Source organism: Urocitellus parryii, chromosome 2 (assembly GCF_045843805.1).
Source record: "Urocitellus parryii isolate mUroPar1 chromosome 2, mUroPar1.hap1, whole genome shotgun sequence".
NCBI lineage: Eukaryota > Metazoa > Chordata > Mammalia > Rodentia > Sciuridae > Urocitellus > Urocitellus parryii.
Genome location: NC_135532.1, coordinates 35,429,004 through 35,453,871, shown reverse-complemented (window position 1 = coordinate 35,453,871; position 24,868 = coordinate 35,429,004). Strand labels below are relative to the sequence as shown.

The following is a 24,868-nucleotide window of genomic DNA, read 5'->3' as shown; positions in this document are numbered from 1 at the left end:
CATTTAAAAAATACTATAAAGATACAATTACTTGATGTGTATTTTGCCTTATTTGTTTTAGTTTATATTTTGTAAGTCTCACTTCTTAAGCCCAATTTAACACCTAAAGTCTAATTCGTTCCCTGCCACTGCCATGCCTCATCTTTCCATTATCTATAGCTTTCTGCTCAGGATATTATCTCTTTGCATTTGGTTCATTTACTTTCACGGACTCTAGGAGACTGTTAAAAAGATATTTTTCTTGTAAAATGTTTTAAAGCTACTCTTTTTTCTCCATCAATTTGAATGAAGCATCGGATCTCTGGTTCCTTTATATAAACATCCTTTCAAAATGTAATGTCCTTCATATGACAAAATCATATTCTGTATAAAATCAAACACTTATTTCTTGGAATTAAAAAAGGGGGCTCAAAACATGGCTAAGTTAAAACTTTGTAAGTTAGGTTTCAAATCGTTTATTTGTATGTCTGTATACTTTTTGTTTCTTGGAGTATAACACCTGTTTAAACTTTCATTCATTCACTCATTCAACAATCTTTTTTCTTGGATGCCTATAATGGGCTGTACAACAGAGATTTGTTTATATTCTAGTAGAAGAGGAAGAGCAAGAACTAACTTAAAAGTGATACATTATATCATGCATTATGACAATATTTCTATGTTACCACTACATTTATGTGACAGCATACATGGAAGAAGCAGCACAAGTAGAATGAAGTAGAAAATTATTGAATAATGGGATGGGATAGGGTTTACTGAAATACTAAATAAGGTCACTTGTGTAGAGCTTTCAAGAAGAAAACATTTGAGTAGAGATTTTAAGGAAGAAAGAAATTAGATAAATAATCAAATGTTTTGCCAGATTATAACACAAGTAGTCTGTAGTCCAACTTCTGATAGAGTCTTTATTTCCTTCTGAAAGCTCATGAGCCAGGTGTGCATTTCTGTAGGTATTCTGGTCATCTGAACACCAGAATCCCTGTTCAACTCTTCTTACAATAATCTAAAGCTTTTTCCAGCTCACTATTAAAAAGTCTTACAAAGTCTTTGTGGGTCAAAGGTTTCTGATCCACACAATGAGTTTATTCAGAGGAGTGTCCCCACTTCTCACTACACAAATGTCTGATTCTGTTAGCTTTGATTTCACTCTAACCAAAGCCTCTGATAAAAAACAAACTAGAGGATGGGCACATGATCCCAAGGGCTCAGTCCATAGATGGCCAACTCCAATTCTCTGGGTCCAAGGTGAGTCAGTGCACAGTGAGGGAAAGGCCCAGTGGAGGAAAGCTGTTCCTCTCATGGCAGTGAGGAAGCAGAGAGACAGGAAGGGATCACAGGAAAGTAGGAGCTTTCCTGGCATGACCACAGTGACCTAGCTCCTCCAGCTGCACCCCACCTGCCTACAGTTACAACCTGAACTGAAACTTGGACGCTCTAGTTAGGTTACAGGTTCCACAATCCAATAATTTCAGCACTATTTCTGCATGAATATAGCAGTGTGTGGGGTGAGTGGACTTATGTCCAAAGTTTAACAGACTGTAAGCCTATGTACTCTGTTTACTGAGGCTGAACGATCACACATTCAAGCCCAGCCTGAGCAACTTAGCAAAATTTTGTCTCAAAATAAACATATAAATAAATAAGTGGCTGGGGATGTACCTCTGTGTTAGAGAATTTCATATGTTTGAGACCCTGGGATCAATCACCAGTATGTCCCCTCAGCCAAAATAAAAAATAAAAAGTAAGTGCTTGAGGGATTGAGTTCAAAACTTCTTCCCCTTTCATCATGTGAGGATATGGCCACAAAATATTCTGATTTTGAACTGGGAGAAGTGAAATACTACCAATAAATTACCCATTCCAAGGTATTTTGTTACAGCAGCAGGAAGAGACTCGTTCATCTGGGAAGACCTCCATTTCTTCTCTCTGTGGGAAGGACACTTTTGTCAGTGCTAGGATTCTTGGCGTCCACATTTTGTTTTATATCACTTTGAATATATCAACCCACTCTTCTTTGAATTCCAGAGTTTCCAATGAGAATTCCCTGGTAGGACTGTATGGGGCAATTAGGATGAAGCTTTACTCCCTCTTAGCCCCATAGGTGTTAAGACTGTGCTTAGGGAACAGATCATGTTGTTTCAGTATCACAATGGGAGCCAAGTGCTACTCTATTTTGACACCAATGATTTGGAAGAAAAAGAAATTGAATACCTTGAATGTAGATATGATAAGGTCTTCAGAAGCCCAGAATTATTAGAAATGTTTAGAACTGAAAAGACAAGTCCTTTTAATTTGCAAACAAGTAAATATCAGTCTCCATAACCAATGGGAGCAAAAAAAAAAAAAATTATGTCTGGAGTCCATTTGTATTCTTGTTGTGACATGGAAACAATTCTGGAGGCCCCAAAGGGAGATGACCACTGAGGGTTTAGGCCAGGCATGATTGGTCCTTTTCTTGCTCTGACCTCACAAGGAGCCATTGTGAGGAATCTTCAAAGAGCGGGTATATAAGAAAGTGGCCAGGGCTGGGTTTTTGTCCACAAGTACAGGAAGCTCTTGGTGGTGACCTGTCGGACTCCCAGATAGTTAGTGCGTTTGGTGGTTGGTGGTTGGTATTCGGTGGTTGGTGGTTGGTGGTTGGTGGTTGGTGGTGCTGTGGTGTTTGGCTTTTGGTTTTTTGATTTGGGTTTGTTGTTTTGCTTTGTTTTGGTTTTTGGTTTTGCTTTGTTGTTTTGGCTTGTTATTTTTTTTTAAGCTAGCGTCCTTAGTTGGTGTTCCTGCTTAGGATGTTTAGCCAGAGTAGTGAGAGTAGTGAGAGTAGAGTAGCAGCACTGCAGGTGCCAGGCTCCTGCAGCGTGGCAGCCTTCCTGGAGCACTATGAGTTCCTGAAGGTCATCGGGCGTGGTGGGTATGGCCAGGTGAGCCTAGCCCTCCATCGCCTCTCAGGGGCACAGGTGGCAGTGAAAGCCCTGGATCTGGAAGTGGAGAACATTCCGGCCTTCAACGAACCCAAGATAATGATGAGTCTGGAGCACCCCAACGTGGTCCAGCTGTTTCACGTGATTGGCACCGAGAGCACCATCTACATGGTGATGGAGCACGTAGGTGGGGGACGACTGCTTGATCACATCACACGTGGCATGCAGGTGGAGGAGGTCCGGAGGGTTTTCAGGCAGATCGTGTGTGCCGTGGGCTACCTCCATGACAAGGGCATCGTGCACCGAGACCTGAAGCCAGAGAACATCATGCTGGATACCAGAGGCCAAGTCAAGCTGATCGACTTTGGTGCCGCCACATGGTTCAGCGCTGGGGAGAAGCTGAGGCGGGTCTGGGGCACACTCCCATACCTTGCCCCTGAAGGTGTCTTGCGGCAAGAGTATGAGGGACCCCCGATGGACGTCTGGAGCCTGGGGGTCATCTTGTATTTTATGTTGACACGGAGCCTCCCCTTTGACTCCACCTCCTCTGAGGACCTGCTGAAGCGGATCACTCACGCCAGGTACCGGGTCCCTGACTCAGTGCCTGTGGGAGCCCGAAGGCTCATCCACAGCATACTGACTGTGAAGCCCCCGAAGCGGCCCACAGTCAAGCAAATCTCTGGGCACCCATGGCTGAAGCAGGGTGGGGAGTGTGTACCCCAACAGAGTAGTGAGGGTCTTCCCAAACACCCAGACCCCCAAATAATGGCGCTCCTGGTTGACAATGGTCTCGATCCATACCAAACCTGGGTATCTCTGGCCAAGAGAAAGTTTGATGCAGGGATGGCCAACTACTTGATTCTGCAGCACCAGGAAAGCCAGGGGGGAGAGTGCATGTTCCCAGCGCAGCCTGTGCCTCGCAGGGTTCGGCTTTCCTCTTGTCCTGCGGGCCTTTCCCGGGGCCCTGTGCTCCCCAGGAGGAGCACGAGTGAGCCTGCCCTTGGAGCCTTGCCCTTGCCCCATAAGCGCCGGCTGCCTGAGGAAGCCGAACAGCCAGGGCAGGTGGGCATCAGAAGGGCCAGCCTGCCTGCTCTTCCTCGGGACTTCCAGCCTGCTGAGGCCCCGCCTCCTGACGAAGCCTCCCAGTCCAGCTCAGTGTCCTACTTGCCCAGCCGCTGGAAGCGCCTGGTCAGGTTAGTAGAGACAGTCCGCAGCAGTTCCGCCCAAGATGTATCCCCAGAGCAACCCCGAGAACCCAGGAAGAGCTGGACCAGGAGGATCGCTAACTGTGTCCAAAGACTGTGTTGTTGTTGCATGCCACGTGTCCGTGTCCGCAATAGAGTGTTTCCAAGGGTTCGCAGGAAAAGTGAGCCAGAGCCGGATCAGGAGACCTTTTCTGGCTCCGAGGTCGAAGTGGAGAGCTGAGCCAGACAGGACCAGCGGACAGCCTGGGATTCCTCTGCCCCCACCTGCCGAAGACACCAGAGACTGTTCTGCCCGGGACACTTCACCCTGCCCTGCCCCCTTTCCCTTCTCCCATTCCTCTGACATGTTTCTTGATACATTGATTTTGGACAAATTGTATAATAAATTTTTTGTTGCAAAATTTAAAAAAAAATGCTCTGATTCAAAGGAGGGTGGGCTCTGATTCAAAGAAAGGAGGGTCAGGTCCCACCAGCCATCATCTCCCAGGCCTGGACCACTGTGCCTCCCTCTCCAGTGTAGACTCCCTTGCCCTTAGAATAGATGAGGACTCAACTTGTCTGCCCTTTAGCTGGTGACCATGGTCACGAGGAATACCTCCAAGAAGGCATGGAAGACCTCAGTGTTCCAGGGTATAATAATGATACTGTGAGTAGGGAAGGAAGAGTTGGCCAGTACAGCAGTGGCTGGGTGCCTCAGCACCTGCCATGCAGCCGCCTCACTCAAAATTGTCATGACTGTTGCTATGGGACAGAGTACTCAGGATTTCAGGACTGGAGGGGTCAGTTCATTCTATGGATGCAATTATCCATTAAGGCAAGGTGCACCCACATGGATTTACTCTTACCTTTGGATTCGATTACTAGGCTTGTCAAAGGTGACAGCCTGGGCACCTTGTTTCTCTGACATGTCCACTGGTCTGGCACCAGGAGCTACACTGACACCAGCTTCCCTTTGTGGTCAGAAATGTATACTATGTTAAACTGTCATCCTTGTGTAGAGGTCTGTAACCAAGAGGTCTGTCACCTCCTTGGTTACATTTATTTCTAATTTTTATACATTTTTTTGAAGTTATGGAACATCTTTGCAGCAGATTCATTATTGGAGTAAAGAAAATAAATGAAAATTGACTGTTTTATATGTGTCAATCTTTCTACTTTGGTAGCTACTTTGGTAATGTCTTTCTCTTGCCTAATTGCTCTAATTGCTTTGGATACAGTTAATGGTCTATGTTGAATCATAGTGGGGAGGGGAGAATGGACATGTTTTCCTTATTCCTGGTTTTAGAGGAAATGTTTTCAGTTTTTCTCCATTCAGAATAATGTTGGCCTTTGGTTTGTCATATATAGGCTTTAAGATGTTGAGGGAAGTTCCTTCTGTCCTTAGTTTCTCTTGTTATAAAAATGAATGGGTAGTGGCCTTTGGCAAATTCATCTTCTGCATCTATCAATGTAATTCTGTGATTCTTGTAATCCTGTGATTCTTGTCCTGAATTCTAATTATGTGGTTTGTTACATTGATTTCTGCATGTCTTCAACTGATATTTGGATTATTTATTTTCCTCTATGACCTTGAGGTGTAACATTATTGGATTATTTTTCTTCTCTATGACCTTGATGTGTAACATCATTAGATTATTTTTTTTCTCTATGACCTTGAGGTGTAACATTAGTTAGCTCTATGGTATTTTTGGTATATTATAATCTTTATAAGTTAACAAAAATCTATGACAGTGTGAAGAGAACTTAAATTTTTAGCAATGGGTTTCTATATTTTTTTAAAAAATTATATAAGTTGTCTTCACTCTGTCACATAGATTTTTGTTATCTCTATTCTGATTTCTTTCTAAGGTTTCTTTTCTACAATTCATTTCTCGTGTAAATGTGTAGCATTTAATGTTCAATTGTAGGTGCTGGAATTCCTTTATTATTCCTTTATTATATTTCATCCATTATTATCTATGCAAGGAGTACTCTTTATTTGTGTTTCCTAACATTTGCTCCATCTCCTAAAATATGAATAGTCAAACAGATGTGCTTACATTGGTGAATTGCTTTGTCAATGAATGAAATATTTTATTGATAAAGACACCCATTTGATTCATTGTTTTTGAAATATTTTTAGTTCCAAATAATCTTTATTTATGTCTGGATGCCATATCTAATGGTTAGAGAGCTTTGTTTAAATCCCCCAGTATTTTTTGTATTTTGATCTATTTCCTTCTTTATATTGAGAAGAGTTTGCTTTCTGTATGCAGAAGCACAGTTGTTTGGAGCATAAATATTAATAATCAGTATATCTTGTTGCTGGATTTCCCCCTGGACAGTATGAAGTAATCTTCTTTATCTCCTCTAATTAATTTTGACTTGAAGTCTACTTTGACATGAGAGGAGCTACCCCTGCTTCCTTGCTTTTCCCATTTTCATGCATGTCTCTGTCTCTAAGGTGAGTGTCTTGTAAGCAACATGTTGCTTTGTATTGTTTTTTAAATCCAAACTGCCAATATGATTTTTGCTTTCATTATTATTATAGACAGATGATTTTTATTTCCTGCCATTTCAATTTATTTCTAATGCTAAATTCAAACTTGGTTATCCTTTAATGGACTACTCTATTGTATTCTTCTCTGCGTGAAATATTCCATCAAGGACATTTGGCGGTGCAGACTACATGGTTACAAATTATTTTTGTTTCTGCTTATTGCGAAGGATTATTTTGCTGGTTATACTAATCCTGTTTGGAAGCTGTTTTTTTTTTCCAAGACTTAGCATGTATCTTTCCATGCCCTCCTAACTTTTAGGGTCTATGTTGAGATATCAGTTGAAATCCAAATGGGTTTACCTCTGAATGTGACCTGCTGTATTTTTCTTGTTGCTTTTAACACTCTAAGCTTCTTCTGTATATTAGGCATTTTCATTATAATGTGTCTTGGAGACGCGCCTATTTGGAATTCTATATGCTTCTTGAGTGTGGATTTCATCTTGTTCCTAAGATTTAGAAATTTTTCTCATATTCATTGAGAAGATTGTGTATTTCTTTAGTTCACCTTTCAGGAGTCTTCAAACACAGTGATTCTTAAATTTGTTACCTGCAAACTGTCTCTGATTTCTGGAACATTCTGCTAATGGTCTCTTTGCATCTTTATTTTGACTCTATTTTCAAAATTATGTACTTTGTTCTTTAGATCACACTGAAAATCTATTTTCAAAGTGGTCTAATCTATTGGTAACATTTTGCCACTGAATTCTTAATCCAGTTTGTTTATTTAGTTTCCATTGTCTTCATTGGAAATTATCCAATTTTGTTGTGTTCTTTCATCACAAAGGACTTAAACTAGAAAATAGTAAGATGAAAGAACATCTCCAAAACTTTGGAAAATAAGCACACTTCTATGTAACCTATGGATCAAGGAAGTCTAAAGGTGAACTAAGTGAAAGATCATTGGGTCATTGGGCGGGAGGAATTTACAAGACCATACCATCAAGGATATGTACTTCAGGACAAGCCCACAAAGTTGTATGATTGCATGGATTGATGTAGAAATATCACATGACAAAATTCAATACCAATGGATAAAAATTCTGAGAAAAGTAGGATTAGAGAGTGTTATGGGTTAAATTATATCTTCCAAAGCAATTGTTTAGGTTCTAATCCCACACCTAGCAATCACGGCTCCCCCTAACAAATGACTGAATTATGATGTAATTACCATAATGGTGTCATAAGGGAGTAGGTCAAGCTCTTGGTTCTGTATGACTTGAGTCCTTATAAGGAGAGCGGGCAGGCGGCTCATTCAATGGCAGTTTTGACCTTATTTTTTATGTAATTTTTTTTTAATTTATGACAGCAGAGCACATTACAATTTTTATTACATATATAGAGCACAATTTTTCATATCTCTAGTTGTTTACAAAGTTTATTCACACCAATTCCTGCCTTCATGTATTTTGGATAGTAGTGATTACCACATTCCACCATCATTAATTACCTTATGATTACCTCATACTCCCTCCCTTCACCTTCAACACCCTCTGCCCTATCTAGAGTTCATCATGTCTCCCATGCTCCCGCTCCCTATCCCACTATGAATCAGCCTCCTTATATTAAAGAAAACATTTCGCATTTGTTTTTTTGGGACTGGCTAACTTCACTTAGCATTATCTTCTCTAACTTCATCCATTTACCTGCAAATGCCATGATTTTATTCTATTTTATTGCTGAGTAATATTCCATTGTGTATATATGCCACTTTTTTAAATCCATCTATTGAAGGGCATCTAGGTTGGTTCCACAGTTTAGCTATTGTGAATTGTGCTGCTATAAGTATTGATGTGGCTTTGTCCCTGTAGTATGCTGTTTTTACGTTTGGGGGGTATAGACCAAAGAGAGAGACAGCTGGGTCAAATCGTGGTTCTATTCCTAATTTTCCAAGAAATCTCCATACTACTTTCCGTATTGGCTGCACCAATTTGCAGTCCCACCAGCAGTGTATGGGTGTACCTTTTTTCCCACATCTTCACCAACACTTATTGTTTGTATGCATAATAGCTGCCATTCTGACTGGAGTGAGATGAAATCTTAAGAGTGATTTTAATTTATTTCTCTAATTGCTAGTGATGATAAACATTTTTTCATGTATTTGTTGATTATACATCATCAGTTCCTTGACTCATTAATTGATTGGGTTATCTTTTTTTTTTTTTTGGTGTTTAGCTTTTTGAGTTCTTTTTATACCCTAATAACATTTGTGACCTTATAAGGAGAGCAGGGTGGCTGCTGGTTAAGTGGGATTGCATCATTATAAGAACAGGGCAGGTGGCTCATTCACTGTGACTTGTGTCCTTTTAAGGAAAGAAGGGCAAGCTAATCACTGTGCGTTGTATCCTTAATTATTATCTTTTCCCCTATCGAATTGATTTTTGAAGTGAAATATTTGAATTCCCATGCCTCTCATTGTTTGGATGTTCTATAGCTATTTCTGTGTATTTAGCAAAAACAATCTCCTTACCATGAGAAAGAGAAATGACTGGTGTGAACCTGTAACAGCATAACTTCAGTAACATGGAGAATGCTGGTCTTGGACATTTCCATCCCCACCCGCCTCAGTTACTGATGTCACAATGTAACAAACATGCATTGGGCAGAATCAAAGCTGAGGTGGGCTCTGAGGGCCTATGTGCCTCAGCATGGTAAACAATCTTTTAGGCATCCTTTGGGCCATCAGTATCAATAATGAACTGCTGAGGGTGAATGTTTAAATAAAACTATTTAGAAAAATAGGCACTGGGTCATATTCTACCCATAGGCAACAGTTGACTCACCTCTGCATTATAACCCAAAGAATTAACAAACTACCACTGTGTGCAACAACTGGAAAGAATTTTTCTTCCAATACCATACAGAGAAAGAGGCCAAATGCAAAGGACAGCATACTCTTTAAATTCATTTTTACAAAATTCAATAACTTCCCACCTCAGCTATGATTACAGAAGTTAGAAGTGTGGTAGTCTTTGAGAGAAAATAGTAGGAAGGATCAAATGAGATGCTATTAATATTCAGCTTCTTACTATGGGTGATATTCACATGGCTCTGTTCACTGTGAAAATTAGATGATCCCTCAGAATGTGCACACCCTTCAAATATAAATTTCAATAAAAAGTTAAAATATGATTTTAAAAAGATGAAGAATTGGAAGGACTTAATAAAAGCACTCCATTATCCATTATTCAGTGTACAAAAATGGGTAACATATACAAAATGAGAATGTGGAAAATGGTGATGTTGCGGAGGATCTAAGAAGTACATGGTTCTCATAATGAAAATTAGTAACTAACACATTTTGAGCATTTATTAGTTTCTAGGATTGTGCTAATTACAATCCCTGAATACAGCCCAAATGGTAGGCAGTATTACTAGTAATGTTCTTACAGGTGAAGAAACTGAACATGAAACAATTTTGAATACTTTTTTTTTTAATCTACAAAGCTTGTTTGTGGTGGACAAGAGCAGAGTTATATCTGAGTCAAGAAAAGCAAAAGAAAAAAAAAGCAAGAAGACCGCTGAGTGTTATTAGAACATCTATGGAGGTGAAGACCTGATTCCAGTTAGGGAAATGACAGTCTTTTTAGACCACTGAAATAATAGAGAAACTCTCTAGACATTGTGGAGAAGGATGCATGTGTTCCTGATAGTCAATTCCTTTTTGTAAAGCAAAAAAGCAAAACTGCCCCTCAACAGCACCACTGGATCAGGGAAAAAAATGACCCTGAAACCCCATGTAACTAAGCAGATTATGATCTTATTCTGAGAGTTTGTCATCAGAACAAATCCTTCATTATTTCATTTCCTTCTTTATCCAATCAGAAACAGGAACTTCTTAGACTATCCATAATATCTTCATTACAATCCTCATAGTGTTAGTAAGAGATGCACATTTTTTAAAATTTGATTCAATAGCCATACCTACACATCATGCAAACCCATATTTGGAAGCTGTAGACTTGTTCTTAAGTTTCCCCCACCTGTTTCTCTTCTCCAAATGTTTGTTTTTACTTTTTATCAGACCAGGAAGGACTACCTGGCCCATGTTACTTAAAGAGATCCTCCCCACAAGGCACTTTCAACCAAGCCACATTGTAAATTTCAGTTGTTCTAATTGTAATTTTAATTTATAAACTCTTTGGCAATTAATAAAGACAAGCATTCACAGGTGGTGTTTGACTTGTTCTCCACTGGCAGTTGGAACTTTGAAAGAAAAAGAAATATATGGGAATAAAAACACTGGGCATGAAAATAAAAATTTTAAATATGTGCATTTCCAAATTATGACTCAAGGTACCAGAATGATACATTTTATCTCTTGCCAATAAGCTATGTCATTTGTATGGGAAAAGCATTATTTTAGAGATAGATGGCTTAATAATGGGAGATATAAACTGAATCTACAGACAGATGGAAAAATACTTTTAGATAAATATATGAGGCTAATTTCTATATGAATAAGTTTAAGGTAGCAAGAAAAGTGGAGAAGGTGGTCAGAAATTCACATAAGAAAAAATATTAATGGATATTAATTGAGCACAGATATGTACCTTAAATTCCAGGTATTCACATGTGTTGAAGAAGAAAATGGATGATAAACCACCTGGAGAGTCCATCACAGCACTGCCAACGTGGTCCTCTAAAAATCAAAACTTTCACATAAAGTTAGACTAGAATGAAAAGTAGAAAACTTTAAGCAAGAGACAGACATGTTAAGGAAGGACGGGGAGAAGTGAGTCCTTGAGCAAAACAAATATAGAGGCAGAAAGAAAAAATAAGCCTAAGAGTGAATCATCCTATAGAAACCGTGGATGACATGTAAAGGAAAAGAAGAATAGCTTAGAGTCTATCCTACCTAGCCCAAGAAGGGAGGTGCTATAGGACAAAAACTGTTGAAAAAATCAGTAAGAAAATAAGATTTGCATTCATGTTAATGATACCACTGGTTATCAATGACAAGTCCTGCTTCCTCACAAGTTGAAGTATAACATTTGAGGAGCACACTGAGGCAAGCAAATTAAGCAGGGTTTATTTAAAAGGGGGGTAACATAAGACTGCTCCCAGGAGGGAGAAGGGGGCTATATTCGGTATTCTGGTATCCCAAGAAGTTAGAGCATTCTGCCTCTTTTATCCATTCTAAATTTCCTCTCCTGCTCTCTTCCCCCTTCTTTCTCTCCTTCCTGCTTACATGATTAGGCTCAGGAGATGGCCCATGTGAGATGGCCAAAAGGTGACAAGCAGATGGGCTGGAGCGGCCAAGGTAGAGTGATCCAGGCAGGAAGGGGACCCAGGGTGCATTAATTAACAACTTTTATGACTCCTTGTAGAGAGGGAGAATCCCTGGGACAGGTTACCTTAGCAACAGGTTGGAGCAGGGGCAGGTTATTTTGATAAGGATGAAGAAAGGGATCTGAAGGCATTAACATTTTAATCCCTCCATTCTCTAGATCCTACCCTTGCCTAACTGCCTGTCTAATTCTGGCTTCATTAATTTCCTGATTTGAAATTTCAGTTATGGAAAAGAATGTACATATTTTGGGAAAATGCACAGAAAAAACTATACACACACACAAATATCAGAGACATGTGTGAATATATGAAACTTTTTGTATAATTGCTGCAATGACTATTCGGCTATTTCAAATCATGTCAAAAGAGCACACAATCGAGAAATGAAATAACTGTGTTCCTGTTCGAGATCATAGACAAATTCTTTCACTTGAAACTCAACTGCAAAATGAATTTAATCCTATTTCTACATTCATTGTGATGATCAAATGAAATTGCTTTGTACTTTGTAAATTATAAAGTATAATGCTCACAACATTGCTATTATTGTAATGTAAGTATGATGAAAATTGTAGTAGACCCATAGATATTATCATTGTGTGTACAAGGATATTCTGTTTTCATTTATTTTAGAAGTTGGATTTTATTCTGTGAAAAAAAGTGAATTTTAAATAAAGAAGCTTTTTTCATTTGAGATTATCCCAAGCAAAATGCCAATAATACAGAGAAAAATTCTGAGAAAAACTCCCAAATCATAAAGTATTAATATCATAGAAAAAGTGTATATACAACACTAGAAATAGAATTTATATACAATATTAATCTTATCATTCAGATTAAAAATTAGGCAATTTTTCTCACATTTGTAGAAATTTCTTCATTTTGGTTTCTTAAGTTATAATTATTCCTGAGGGTAATTCATTAAATTCTGTAAATGGCATATACGAACCCCCTGTTTCTAAAACAATGGAAAAAAGTATACAAAATTTCTTTGAAAGTACTATGAATGTGCGTGCATGCTCACATACACACACATGCGCGAGCGCGCACACACACACACACACACACAAGCACACAAACCTTTTCCTAAGGTTTTCCTAATGTTTCTGTCTAAACTAATCCCCTCCTTCAGGAACTAGCTGACTCCTTCTCAAAGGTGCATTGAATCTGGTCAAGTGCAGCAAGAATTTTTGCCAGCCTTCTCCATTACCTGCTAACCCTTCTCCAGAGTCTTTTCTTTGCTATTTTCACAGGAACACCTTGTTTCACACTGCTTGAGAAACTTTGCTGTAATTAGGGTCTTAAATCAGGATCGCACACCATCTCCTTTACTTCTTTCCCTTTTTCATATACAGATGAAAGAAAATCAGATTCCTTCCTTCTCAAAGCAAATTGAAGGTGCAAGAACGTTGTATAATCATAGTCATTTGGCAAAGGAGCTTATGAACCATATATTCTAATTCTATAAATTTGTAAAAAGTATACAAATATTTACTGAGAATTTTATCAATAATTGCACTGGATGAAGTTCAACAGGGAAGGAAGGATTTCTTCAAGATTTGCAATAGAAGAGAGAGATTAAAGCCAGCTGAAACAAAAAGTGCTGAGTTTTCAGGTGCTGGAATGAGATAGCGAAAAAGCACTGAAGGCCCTATGGAGTGAAATGGGTCTATGTGTTTAGGCTTCTGAATTTGCAAATTAGGGCTTTATAAAAGTAGACTGCTTCTCTCACACTGAACTTGGGAAACAGGAATGCTATATTTTCTTTCTTTTTATTATTTTATTGAGGTATAATTGACAGAGTATACATACTCAAGACATACAACTTGATATTTTGATATATGTATATATACATTTGAAATGATCATTATAATCAATTATGTATGCATATACATTGATTAATTAATTAATTTATTGGTGAGAACACTTGAGTTTTAGCCCCTTGAGGCAGGCCTAGACAAGTCTGTTTTGGTGACACAGGTAGGAAATTTTTCAGCTCCATTATCATCTTATGAAACTTCCTTTGTATATGTGTTTCATTGACCCAAGTATCAGGGTGTGATTGGTGCATGATTGCATGTGTTTATAATGTTTTTGTCTCCATTCATCTATCAATAGACTTTTTTTGTTTCTTGGCTATTATGAATAATGATGTAATGAACATCGGAGTGCAAATGTCACTTTGGAATAGTTATTTTATTTCCTTTGGATACATACCCAGAAGTGAGATTTTTGTGTCATATGGTAGCTTTATTTTTAAAAATGTATATATATTTTTAATTTTGAAGAACATCTGTACTGTTTTCCATAATGGTGTGCTAATTTTCTGGATGGCCACATTTCAAACAGATGGCTTCCAGATCTTTGAGGAAGACGTACCACTGAGTTTGTAAAACTGGCAAGAGGCTGGGATAAAATACACATCTCAAAGGTAAAGAGAAAAAAAAATGCAGTTTCAAGTTTTCCAGAGTAAATGCTTTAGGGAAAGAAAAGTTAGGGGACTATAGGTCAGAAAGAAAAAGTGTGTAAAGTTTAGTCAGGCTGAGTGGAACATCAGGGTATCGCTTTCTATTTAATTCTAACCTACCCTATATTTTATTCTGATGGGCGAGAGAGAGAGAGAGAGAGAGAGAGAGAGAGAGAGAGAGAGAGAGAGAGGGAGGGAGGGAGGGAGGGAGGGAGGGAGGGAGGGAGGGAGGGAGGGAGAGAGAGAGAGAGAGAGAGAGAATCCTCAGAGAAAATATATTCCTTGAAAATATAAAAAATCAGAGTTAGTTTTCATTTTCCTAAAGGTAGGTTATTTGATTATACAGTCACTTGAGGCAGTGTTTGAGCTGTACAGAATAACTTGATTAGTTCTTTTTTTTTTTAAGTTATAAATTGCAAGTTACAATTGACACCTACTAATCAGTAATTCAGAGAGAAATGACTGGTACTTCCTGTTTTGAAAAGCTGCTCTGATCCTGATACAACACCATGAGGAGAGCCAGAGCCAGTACATTATCTGTTCTGAGCATCTCTCATTCTAAAAAAAGTGAAAAGAAGAAAAATGTGTTTGTTGTTGTTTTTCAAAGTTGAGTGTAAAATATAGCCGGAGAATTTACGAGATAAAGCTGAGAAGGTTTTTAACTCCAGACAGGGGGAATGTCTTGCTTTTCTTTTCATGAATAGACATGCATTATAGATACATAGTGATTGCCTTATTTTTTAGCAGTTGCCATTAAAGAATTACTATCACAGATGACCACATTTGTGAATCTTCCCGGTGTAAATGTAAGTGAATTAAATTATGTACAAAGGAGTACATATGTTATAATTCCATTACTAAAATTTCAAAAGAAGGCAAATGAGTACTTATTCATTAAATTTTAATGGGAAACAATAATTAAAATGACAATGGTTAGAAAAAGTGTAGATGAATTTAGAATCAAATAATAACAGTTGTTAAAACTCTTATATTTGTCAATCACTGAACTTTATATACTTGACTTCATTTGATATGCCCAAGGAATAAAATTTAAGTAGAATTACCTCCACTTATGTATGCAATAACTAGAATTATAGTGGATATCATTTAGGATACAAATCCAGATTCTTCTCACTTGAAGAGCTCTTTCTATAAATTGCACCATTTTATTTAAAAATACAAATATTGGTATTTAGACATAGAAAAACATGGCATACTACAAATTATGTATGACAAAAGATAAACTAAGTTATGCCTTTCTAAATAAAGGGGGTATATAGCTCTGTGGTAGAACTTAGCTTAGCATGAGCAAGGTCCTGATTAGTTCCCAGCCCTTCAGAATAAATAAAATTAGTAAATGTGTTAACTAGAAAAAATAAGAAGAAATGTTGTTGTATTCTTATCTAATGCCATAATAAAAGAAATCCAAATTGGCCTATAGAATATGAAGAAACTAATGAAATTGTCAAATCAATAAATGAGAGAACAAATTGCTAATATCAAAAATAAGAGAAACAGCACCAAAATAGAACCTATAGATATTTAAAGTACAATAGCAATATTTTGAATAATTTAATTCAATAAATGAAATGGGAAAAATATTTGAAAGATACAATTTACCAAAACTCACCTGCAAAAAAAATACATATATGTGTGTGTGTGTGTGTGTGTGTGTGTATCTGTGTGTGTATGTAGATAGATAGATAGATAGATATGGAAGCTTTGTATCTATTCAAGAAAATGAACTTATCGTTAAAATTCACCCCATAAAGAAAACTCGCATTCTAGATGACTTCATTGATGAATTCTACCAAATACTTGTTTTAAAAAGTAGCAATTTGGGGGCTGGGGATGTGGCTCAAGTGGTAGCGTGCTCGCCTGGCATGCGTGCAGCCCGGGTTCGATCCTCAGCACCACATACGATATTAAAAAAGAAAAAAAAATTCTCTCTCTCTTAAAAAAAAGTAGCAATTTTCTAAAGTTCCTCAAATCTCAGCAAAAAGACTAGAAGCAAACAATTTTTTAAAAGTGAAGTATTTGAACAGACTTGTATTTAAAGATATATTCATGGGGCTTGGGATGTGACTCAGCGGTAGAGCACTCGCCTCACACATGTGAGACCCTGGGTTCAATCCTCAGCACCACATAAAAACAAATAAGTGAAATAAAGGTATTGTGTCCAACTATAACTAAAAAATAAATATTTTTTAAAAAGATATATACATGTCAATCATTTTAACATATAAATTATAAGCATATAAATCATTAAGGAAGTATAAATTAAGGTTAGATGACATTACACAACTATCAACATGGTAGATCACACCAATTTTAAAGAACATATGGAACTAGAATCTGTATAATGGTTGGTAGAAATGGAAAATGGTCAAATTAAAAACAATTTGGCAGTTTTAAAAATTCACCTAGTATATCACATTATAAATATTCCATCTATATGCATTTACCATGAAAAATGGGAGCATGTACCTATGCATTATATTTGAATGTTCATAGCAGGTTTATATGTAACAACCAAAGAGATACAACCCAAATCTCCAACCATAAGATGAATTGGAAAAAAAAATTTCTGTGTATCTATACAATTCCATCTTATTCATCATTAAAAATAGATGAACTATTGATACATGCAACATAAGTGAATCTCAAAAAATACTCGAGGAAAGAAGCAAGAAAATAATTGTATATATGATATAATTCCATTCCTATATTTCCAGAAAATGTAAGCTACTCTCAAGTAACAGAAAACAATAGATGGTTTTGTCTGTAGATAAGGGCAGAAGGTTGTTGAAGAATGAATGGCTACACCTTCCTGAAACCCAATTCCTTGCCTCATTTGGGTTGAACTTTCTAGAATGCCTTCCCCTCAATAAATAGGATGATTTCCCACGTGCTCTCGCTCTCTCTTTTTCCAAAGGACCCTTGACCCTTGAGGCTGAGAGTTGTCCCTGATTCCCGCAAGCAAAAGGTATTTCTTTGTGTTGCATGCTTCCTGAACTGCTTTCTTAGTTATTGATGTAGCCAGCTCTTGTGAACCAGCTCAGGTTGCCAGCCCGGCTAGCAGATGTTAGCAACCTATTGAAAGATTAACTATGTAAGGGCACAGTGTAAGGGCACAATCTATATTTTCATATATTTGCAGAAAGTCTAGCTCTTTTAAATTCTGGAAAATTAAATAAAACATAATCTAAGAGGAGTTTCATGTTTAGATAGAAAATACTAGAGTCCAACGTTATGAAACAGATTATACTATATGTATATATATGCTATATATACACCCATACCACATAGTATAATGCATATCCTATGTATTATCTGACTACTTTTATTTTCAAAAAAGTGTGTCTAGTTTGTTTTCTATTTATTACTTACCAATTTCCATTTAACATCTGTTTCTATTTGGCTCCCACAGTGCTGAAATCATGGCCGAAAGGAAAGATTGTGTGTGTGTGTGTGTGTGTGTGTGTGTGACCTTCTGTGTTCCTCTGGAAATGAATAAGTAGTAAGAAATTCAGATAAATATGTGATATTAGCTCTTATCCTTATGTTCTTAGGCAAAATTAATCCATTATATCTCCATCTATCATTAGCTCCATCCATATATTATTTTTTATGGCATGTCTAAGTACATGCCAGACATGATCTCATTGTTTCAAACTATACAGAAAGCTTTCTCTCTACATAGGCAGTCACATATTCATTTAAACCTCATAGCATATTTAAAAATATGCTAGGCATTCAGGGTAAACTTGGTATTTCACTTCACTAGATGGCAAGTGATAGGAAATGATAACATGAGGCAGTCTACAAGAATCACAAAAATTAAGGACACCAAGAAATGAAGGAAAACCTGGAAAGTATGTCATTTTCCTTGCCTCATTTATTTGTACGAGCTGAACTCTCCAGGAGTTTAGTCTTCTTGAGCCAAAGACAGAACTCAGGATCCATAGTCCCTTTCCAATGTTTCCTTCCATTGTATTATTTGACCTTCCTTAGTGAAATGAAAGTTAACTATGATCCAACTTGTCTGGAAGTTTGAAGCAAGACTAGATCATTCTGGTAGTGATAAATGAGTCAAAGAAAGCTTGGCTCTTTACTCTGAGCCCTAGTTTCCTACTCTGTGCTTGTTTTACTTTTTTTTTTTTACCCCAGGGGGTGAGGGTACCAGGGATTGAATCTGGGGGCACCCAACCACTGAGCTACATCACTGGCCCTATTTTGTATTTTATTTAAAGACAGGATCTCACTGAGTTGCTTAGTGCCTCTTTGTTGCTGAGGCTGGCTTTGAACTTGAGATCCTCCTGCCTCAGCCTTCCAAGAGGCTGAGATTACAGGCATGCACCATTGCATCTGACTTGGTTTACTTTTAGAAGTATTTGTTAGGAAATATTTCTATTAGAATTCGAAAAAAAATTTAAAAAAGAGAAGACTCCCAATGGATACTTGTATTTTTGTATTAGACCTTCATGGAACACTCCTTTGCTGTTTTACAAAGTGTTCCCCAGGTCCACTAGAACACATGGGAAAATCTGTTTGCTTTCCATTTTCAGTGTAGTTCTTGTGTGAACCAGTATGTGTATATTACCCCTGTCAAAATCAAACAAAAATATACAAACAAATATCCAACAGAGAATCTTTTATTTGGGAATAAATAAAAATTAATATTGCAATCAGGTATAGGCCAGAACAAAGGGGTTTAGGAATTTTATTAACACACACACACACAAAAAAAAAAAAAACAGAGAAACAACAACAAAAATATCCTTTTCTGGCATTTTGGGGCTTTCAAGACTCTGAGCAGTAGGAGTTACTATTTAATGTAAATCGCACCAGTTTAGAATTCCTTGCTAAGTAAGAATAGTCTCCAAGATAATGTAGGCTGTTACCCTGGATAGATGCTGAGGTAGTTTCTGGGGGCATGCATCTGTGACTTGGGTGTTCTCCTTCTTTTCCATGGGCATGGACTCTGTCTTATTGTGACAAGACAGGCAGTCAGTATAGATAGGTAAATCAAGTCAGATCAGATCAAGGAGGCCAAGTTGAGTGAGTCCAGGAAGTTGGAGACTGCCCCCTGAGGGAATGAAAGAGCCCTTCCTCCACCCTACCAAGGTAACCTGCCCCTGCTCCAACCTGTTGCTAAAGTAACCTATCCCAGGAACTGTCGCTCCCTACAAGGAGTTATAAAGTTGTTAATTAATGTGGTCTGGGCTGCTCCATCATGCCCTTCCTCCTTTACCCACCTGGTTTCCATCTTTTGGCCATCCCACCAAGCATTTCCTGGGCCTAGTCAGGTTTGCAGGAAGGAGAAAGATAAGGGGAAGAGGGCAGGAGAACAAAGGCAGCCTAAGACATATAAAAAGGCGGAACACCTTGCTTCTTGGGATACCAGGGTACCAGCTATGGCCCCTTTCTCCCTTCCAGGAGAAGTCTATGTAACCCCTTTTTTAAATAAACCCTGCTTTATATGCTTGCCTTGGCATGCTTCTCTAATGTTATACTTCAACATTTGAGGGAGCAGAACTTGTCATTGGTAACTGGAAGTAACATCATTGGGGTGAATAACTCCATTTTGTACAATGCATTTTCACACTCCTGAATCTTGGGCACAAAAGATAATGCAAAAAAAAAAATGGTCATTAAACACAGCTAACAAATACAAGCATAAACATGTTGTCTTTGAGTGCCCCACACGTTGGTAACTGGGGACAGATGACACAGGGTGAATAAACATGACATGGGCCTAGTTGATAAAAAGTAGATTGTGTTTTGTTTGCACTTCATCCTCATGTACTGGCCAGTCTCACAGAAGGAGGTTTGCACTTGGCAGATTAAAAAGGAACTGTGTTGATTTCCCATTGCTGCTGTAACAAAATTACCACCAACTCAGTAGCTTAAAATAATGCAGTTATTTTTCTTACAGTTTTGGAGGTTAGAAATAAAGCAGTGATTTTAACAGGCTAAAAGTCAAGGTGGTGGTGGCGGTTGTGTTCCTTTTGGAAGAACTAAGGGAGAATCCATTCCTTTCTTGCCTTTCCAGCTCCTTGAGTCTGTACACATTTCTGGGCACCTGGCTACACTGTCCGTCTTCCACATCTGTCCTCACAACTCCTCTAACCTTTCTGCCTTCTGATTACATTAGCCTTACCTGGGTAAACCAGGATAATCGCCCTAACTCAAGAGCTTTCATTTGATCGCATCTGCAATCTCCCTTTCCAAGTAAGGTAATGTTTATGGGTTTGGGGAATTAGAGCAGGTACATCTTTGGGTGAGAGGGCAACTATAATAACACTATATTTCTCAAAATTTTCCTCATCAAGGAGAATACACAATAACTTCAGGGAAAGATGATAGTATGTTTTGTGTTAAACTTGTTCAGAACATAGGAGACTACATTTGATTCCATCTTTCAGGATGATGAAATGTCTGTGTGACTGGTTATACTTCCATCAGAGTGAATTTGTGAATGTGGATGAAGCACTGAACTTGAGGTCAGCTGCCATGGACCCAGCCTCTAGCTCTGTGAGAGTTCCTTAGCATTGCTCCTGGGAAATCTTAAGTGCTCAATGAATATCTATTTCATGTAATTAAAAGGTGGTTTTAAAAAGCTAGTTAGAGCTCTTGAAAAGATGAGCACAGTGGGTGGAAAAAAAAAGAGAAGGAAAGGGCATAATTTACCTTATGGCTTTATTAAGACATAGTGTATTCCCTAAATTGAGCTTTTACCCAATTGATAAAATTTTTCAAATATCATTAACTGTAATGAGACATTAAGACATGAAATATAAAAATGAACCTGATGGTATGATTCAGCATCTAATGAACCATGCAAGTTACAGAAATTGTTTCATAAAATAATTATCTATATGTATTGGATAATAAAAGATTTGGACCCAGAGAATTTAAGATTTGGATCTTAAAGTAAATTGAGCTGACTTGGAAGGAAAATAAAGAGGAATTAGCCAATTAATATGATGGGAATCTTCCAAACAGGGACATATACATAGCTTGTTGATGCATTCTTGGATTGGTGATTGGAGAAAAGGATAACTGTGCATTTTGGGACATGTTAGTGTCAAGTAAATGTGCTCAACACAATTATATGGAATCAAGAAAGGATCAGTGTGTGTCCAACTATGATCATCAAAGCCACCCTCCTTTCCTGACTTCATCCCCATCTGTTCTTGGAGAAGTACCATTTTTATAGAAATATATGGCTACTTCTAAGAGCTCTATTTATCAGTGACCCTCTTAACAGCAATTCCAATTTTATAAAAATATTTATAGGTGTCACATAGGTGGACAGATTAGCACTGCATTTTCAGTATCATCACTTGAAGACAGCTAAGGTAGGTTTCTTGGACTGAGGATGCAGCTCAGTGGTAGAGTGCTTGCCTAGCATGCACAAGGCCTTGGGTTTGATTCCCAGCACCTAAATTATTTATTTAAGCATAAGTTAAGGTAGGTTTCCCGACAAAGCTATGACAACAAGTCATATGTATTATCAATAATCTCCTTAAGAACATTATACAAAGACTTAAGCTTTCTGCTTTAATGTTGAACAATATGAATAGTGACATTATTGACCTTTCTTTCCCCACTTTTTGCTGTATCTGAAGCAAGATACATGCACTCAGCTTTTTTTATTTTTGAACAAAGGTAAGCATGCTCATTGCTCCCCCCAGGTGTGTGCGCATTTGTGCATAATTGGGGACATGTGTGCACTCTAATGAGTTGAAGGGTGGGGTAATGAAGGATTGCGGGGTTTTATAAATGAAGTCCCTCAGTATCTCTAAGTAGTATCTGTAAGGAAAATAAAAGGAGACACAGAGATAAGATACACAGGAAAAGAAGTGGCTGCCCCTTCAAGTAGACACATTTATTTATCAAAAGTTTACATTATGTCATTAGTGTCATGACTACATTATTATTTAGTATTACTTTAATCCCAGGTGCTGGGTATCTGAGATCATAGATTTTCTTATTGAAGGACATTACCATAGTAACTAGATACTACACCTGTGTTAGTAATCTTACCAGGTTCAAGGAGAAAACTACTGAGCCTTCCAAGCATGGAAAACAGAGTGCCAGTTGCCCCCCAGGAATTCACCAGAGGAATGCTTTCAGGTACAATTTCATGGTCAGAATAACTACAAGTCTTTCTCTTCCCAGGAGCTGTGTGCCTGAGATGAAGATCCAAACTGATAAGACTTCAACAGAGTTTCCTCGTCAAGGACATTCTACAGCAACAGGCATCCTGTGTCTTTGCACAGAAGTTTCCCAGCAGTCAGGCATTCCATGTTTTGCAAAGAAACTTCATAGCAGTCAAGCATGCCACAGTCACAAAGTTTATCAGAGACCCCAATCCCAAACACAGAACCCCTACAAGCGGACTTAACTGAAGTCTTCAGACATGCTCTTGTCTATCTGCACCAACAGAGCACAGAGGCAAATTTACAAGTTAGAAGCCAGATGGAACTAGACAGCAGGAAGGATAGAGGCAGGTACTCCAAACTTCTTCTCCTCCTCTTGTCCCATAATCAAGTCTCCTCCTGGTACCTCCCAGTGGACAAATTCAGCTGTCTGTCAGAGTCTGGGTGCTTAAGCCACATAGGTTAGTCTCCCAAAGAACTAAGAAGGGAAGATAAGTAACGAAAATGGATACGGGTCAAACACAGATTAAAAAGACTCCCTTATCTTCATTTATCCTCACATCTATCCCACAGAACAACCACCTGAAACTTGCTAAATTATTATTTGGATCTTTAGCACCACATTTTTATTAAATTCACTTATATCATTCAGTCTTGTTTTCTCAATGGTCTCTTTGCCTCCCAACTTCCATGCACACAAATATTTTAATGTTTTTACTCTATCAATATTGCCACCTGGTTACTTTGGTAAATCAGTATTCCATCTGCATTATGAAGATTACATACATAACTATTCACAGCTGAGCTGTATTTTGCATCATGACAAGTATTCCTTGCCTGGACAGATCTTCTTTTGTTCTTGTCCTCTAATTTTGATAATGGTCATTTATTTTCATCTGTTCAGTTTACCAAAAATGTATTGTTTATTCATACACTAATTTTCTGCCAATTGCATAGATTTGCTTTTAGGCAAATTCAGATGCATCAAGTATTACCTTAATTTCTTACTAGAATTCTCTCTCCCAGGGTTCTGATGTATTCCAGTTGAGACTGTTTGTTCTTGACATAAGATGTACCACTCTAAACCTGGAATAATATCTTTACCATGTCTATATTCTGTTGTTTTGTTTCCCCTATTTTGGGTATATTACATATTCTTTTTAATTTACTTCTTTATTATGAAGGGATACAATTTCCAGTGGAAGAAATATACAGAAAGTAAAATTTCTAAGACCTTTTGTATACAAATTGGTCATCATTCCACCCTCATACTTGACTAACATTCCAGGTTTCATGTGTTTCTACCTCAAGCTTTTGAAGGCACATCACCATGGCATTTCAGGTTACCCATCTTGTCATTTTAAGTACTCAGTCAATTGATTACCTAACAGTTTTGGGGTGGCCTATTTTGATTTGAATGATTGTTTTTTTTCCTTCTGTATGCTAAAATTTTATGAATATACTCCTTGGCTGTTGTAGCAATTTATCCATCTTATTTCCAATAGCATCTCACCAAGAACTAAATGCTGGATCAATTATGCTATAGGTGCTGGAGGGAGGGCTTCACCTTGGGAAAGTGGTTCAGTGACACACATACCTTATTTTTCCACAGCTCTTCTTGAAAGAAAAAGGTTCATTTGTATCATATTTCCACTAATTAGTGTCATTCACTAAGGAAATCCTATATAGGTAAGACTGGCTAAAATTATATGAAATTACTATCTACAATTAATGCAATGCCTACCTACTATTAAAGCAATTCTTATATTAAAAAAAACTTTCATTGTCAAAATTCTCAATGTTATTAAACAGAGAGGCTGACCGTCACTGAGATTATTTACCAAGAACCTTACATATGGCACATAATAGTGATGAAATTCCAAACAATGTATGTAAATTCAAACACTGGAGTCCTTAATCTTTGGGAGAAAAGAAGGCATGGTGCTTACTTATAATTTCTTAGCATCTGTTAGTTGTTTAAATCTTTGGTTCAATAAATTTCTCATGTGTTTTACACTGTGTATTCTCAACTTTTAATTCTTCACGTAGAATTAAAACATAATGATAAATTTGGGTAAATTAAAAGTTTTAATTCTGTGACATATATCCTTCTGGAAAAGACTGACAGTGCCTAAAATAATTAAAATATGGTTATTCTATCCTGAACTTTCATCCTGTGTGATGGTGGTGTTGGGTGAGAGAATGTAGAGAAGGAACGCTGGGATCTCAGAAGAAAACAAGAGGTCCAGGGATTATATACTAGGACCAGATTCTCAAGTCTC

The 24,868-nt window shown here is 37.7% G+C and overlaps 1 protein-coding gene across 2 annotated transcripts in view; it reads left to right on the top strand.

Moving 5' to 3' along the window:
• Nucleotides 1-24,549, top strand: part of LOC144250026 (forkhead box protein O1-like) — a 104,876-nt gene extending 80,327 nt beyond the window's left edge. Inside the window, exons 2-3 of one of the 2 annotated variants that reach the window (XM_077792405.1) lie at nt 17,354-17,404; nt 22,606-24,549. In XM_077792405.1, the coding sequence (XP_077648531.1) occupies nt 17,354-17,362 (9 nt within the window). In that variant the 3' untranslated portion in view covers nt 17,363-17,404; nt 22,606-24,549. The remainder of the gene's footprint in view (nt 1-17,353; nt 17,405-22,605) is intronic. The other variant, XM_077792404.1, reaches the window with a different exon arrangement.
• The last annotated feature ends 319 nt before the right edge of the window (nt 24,550-24,868 follow it).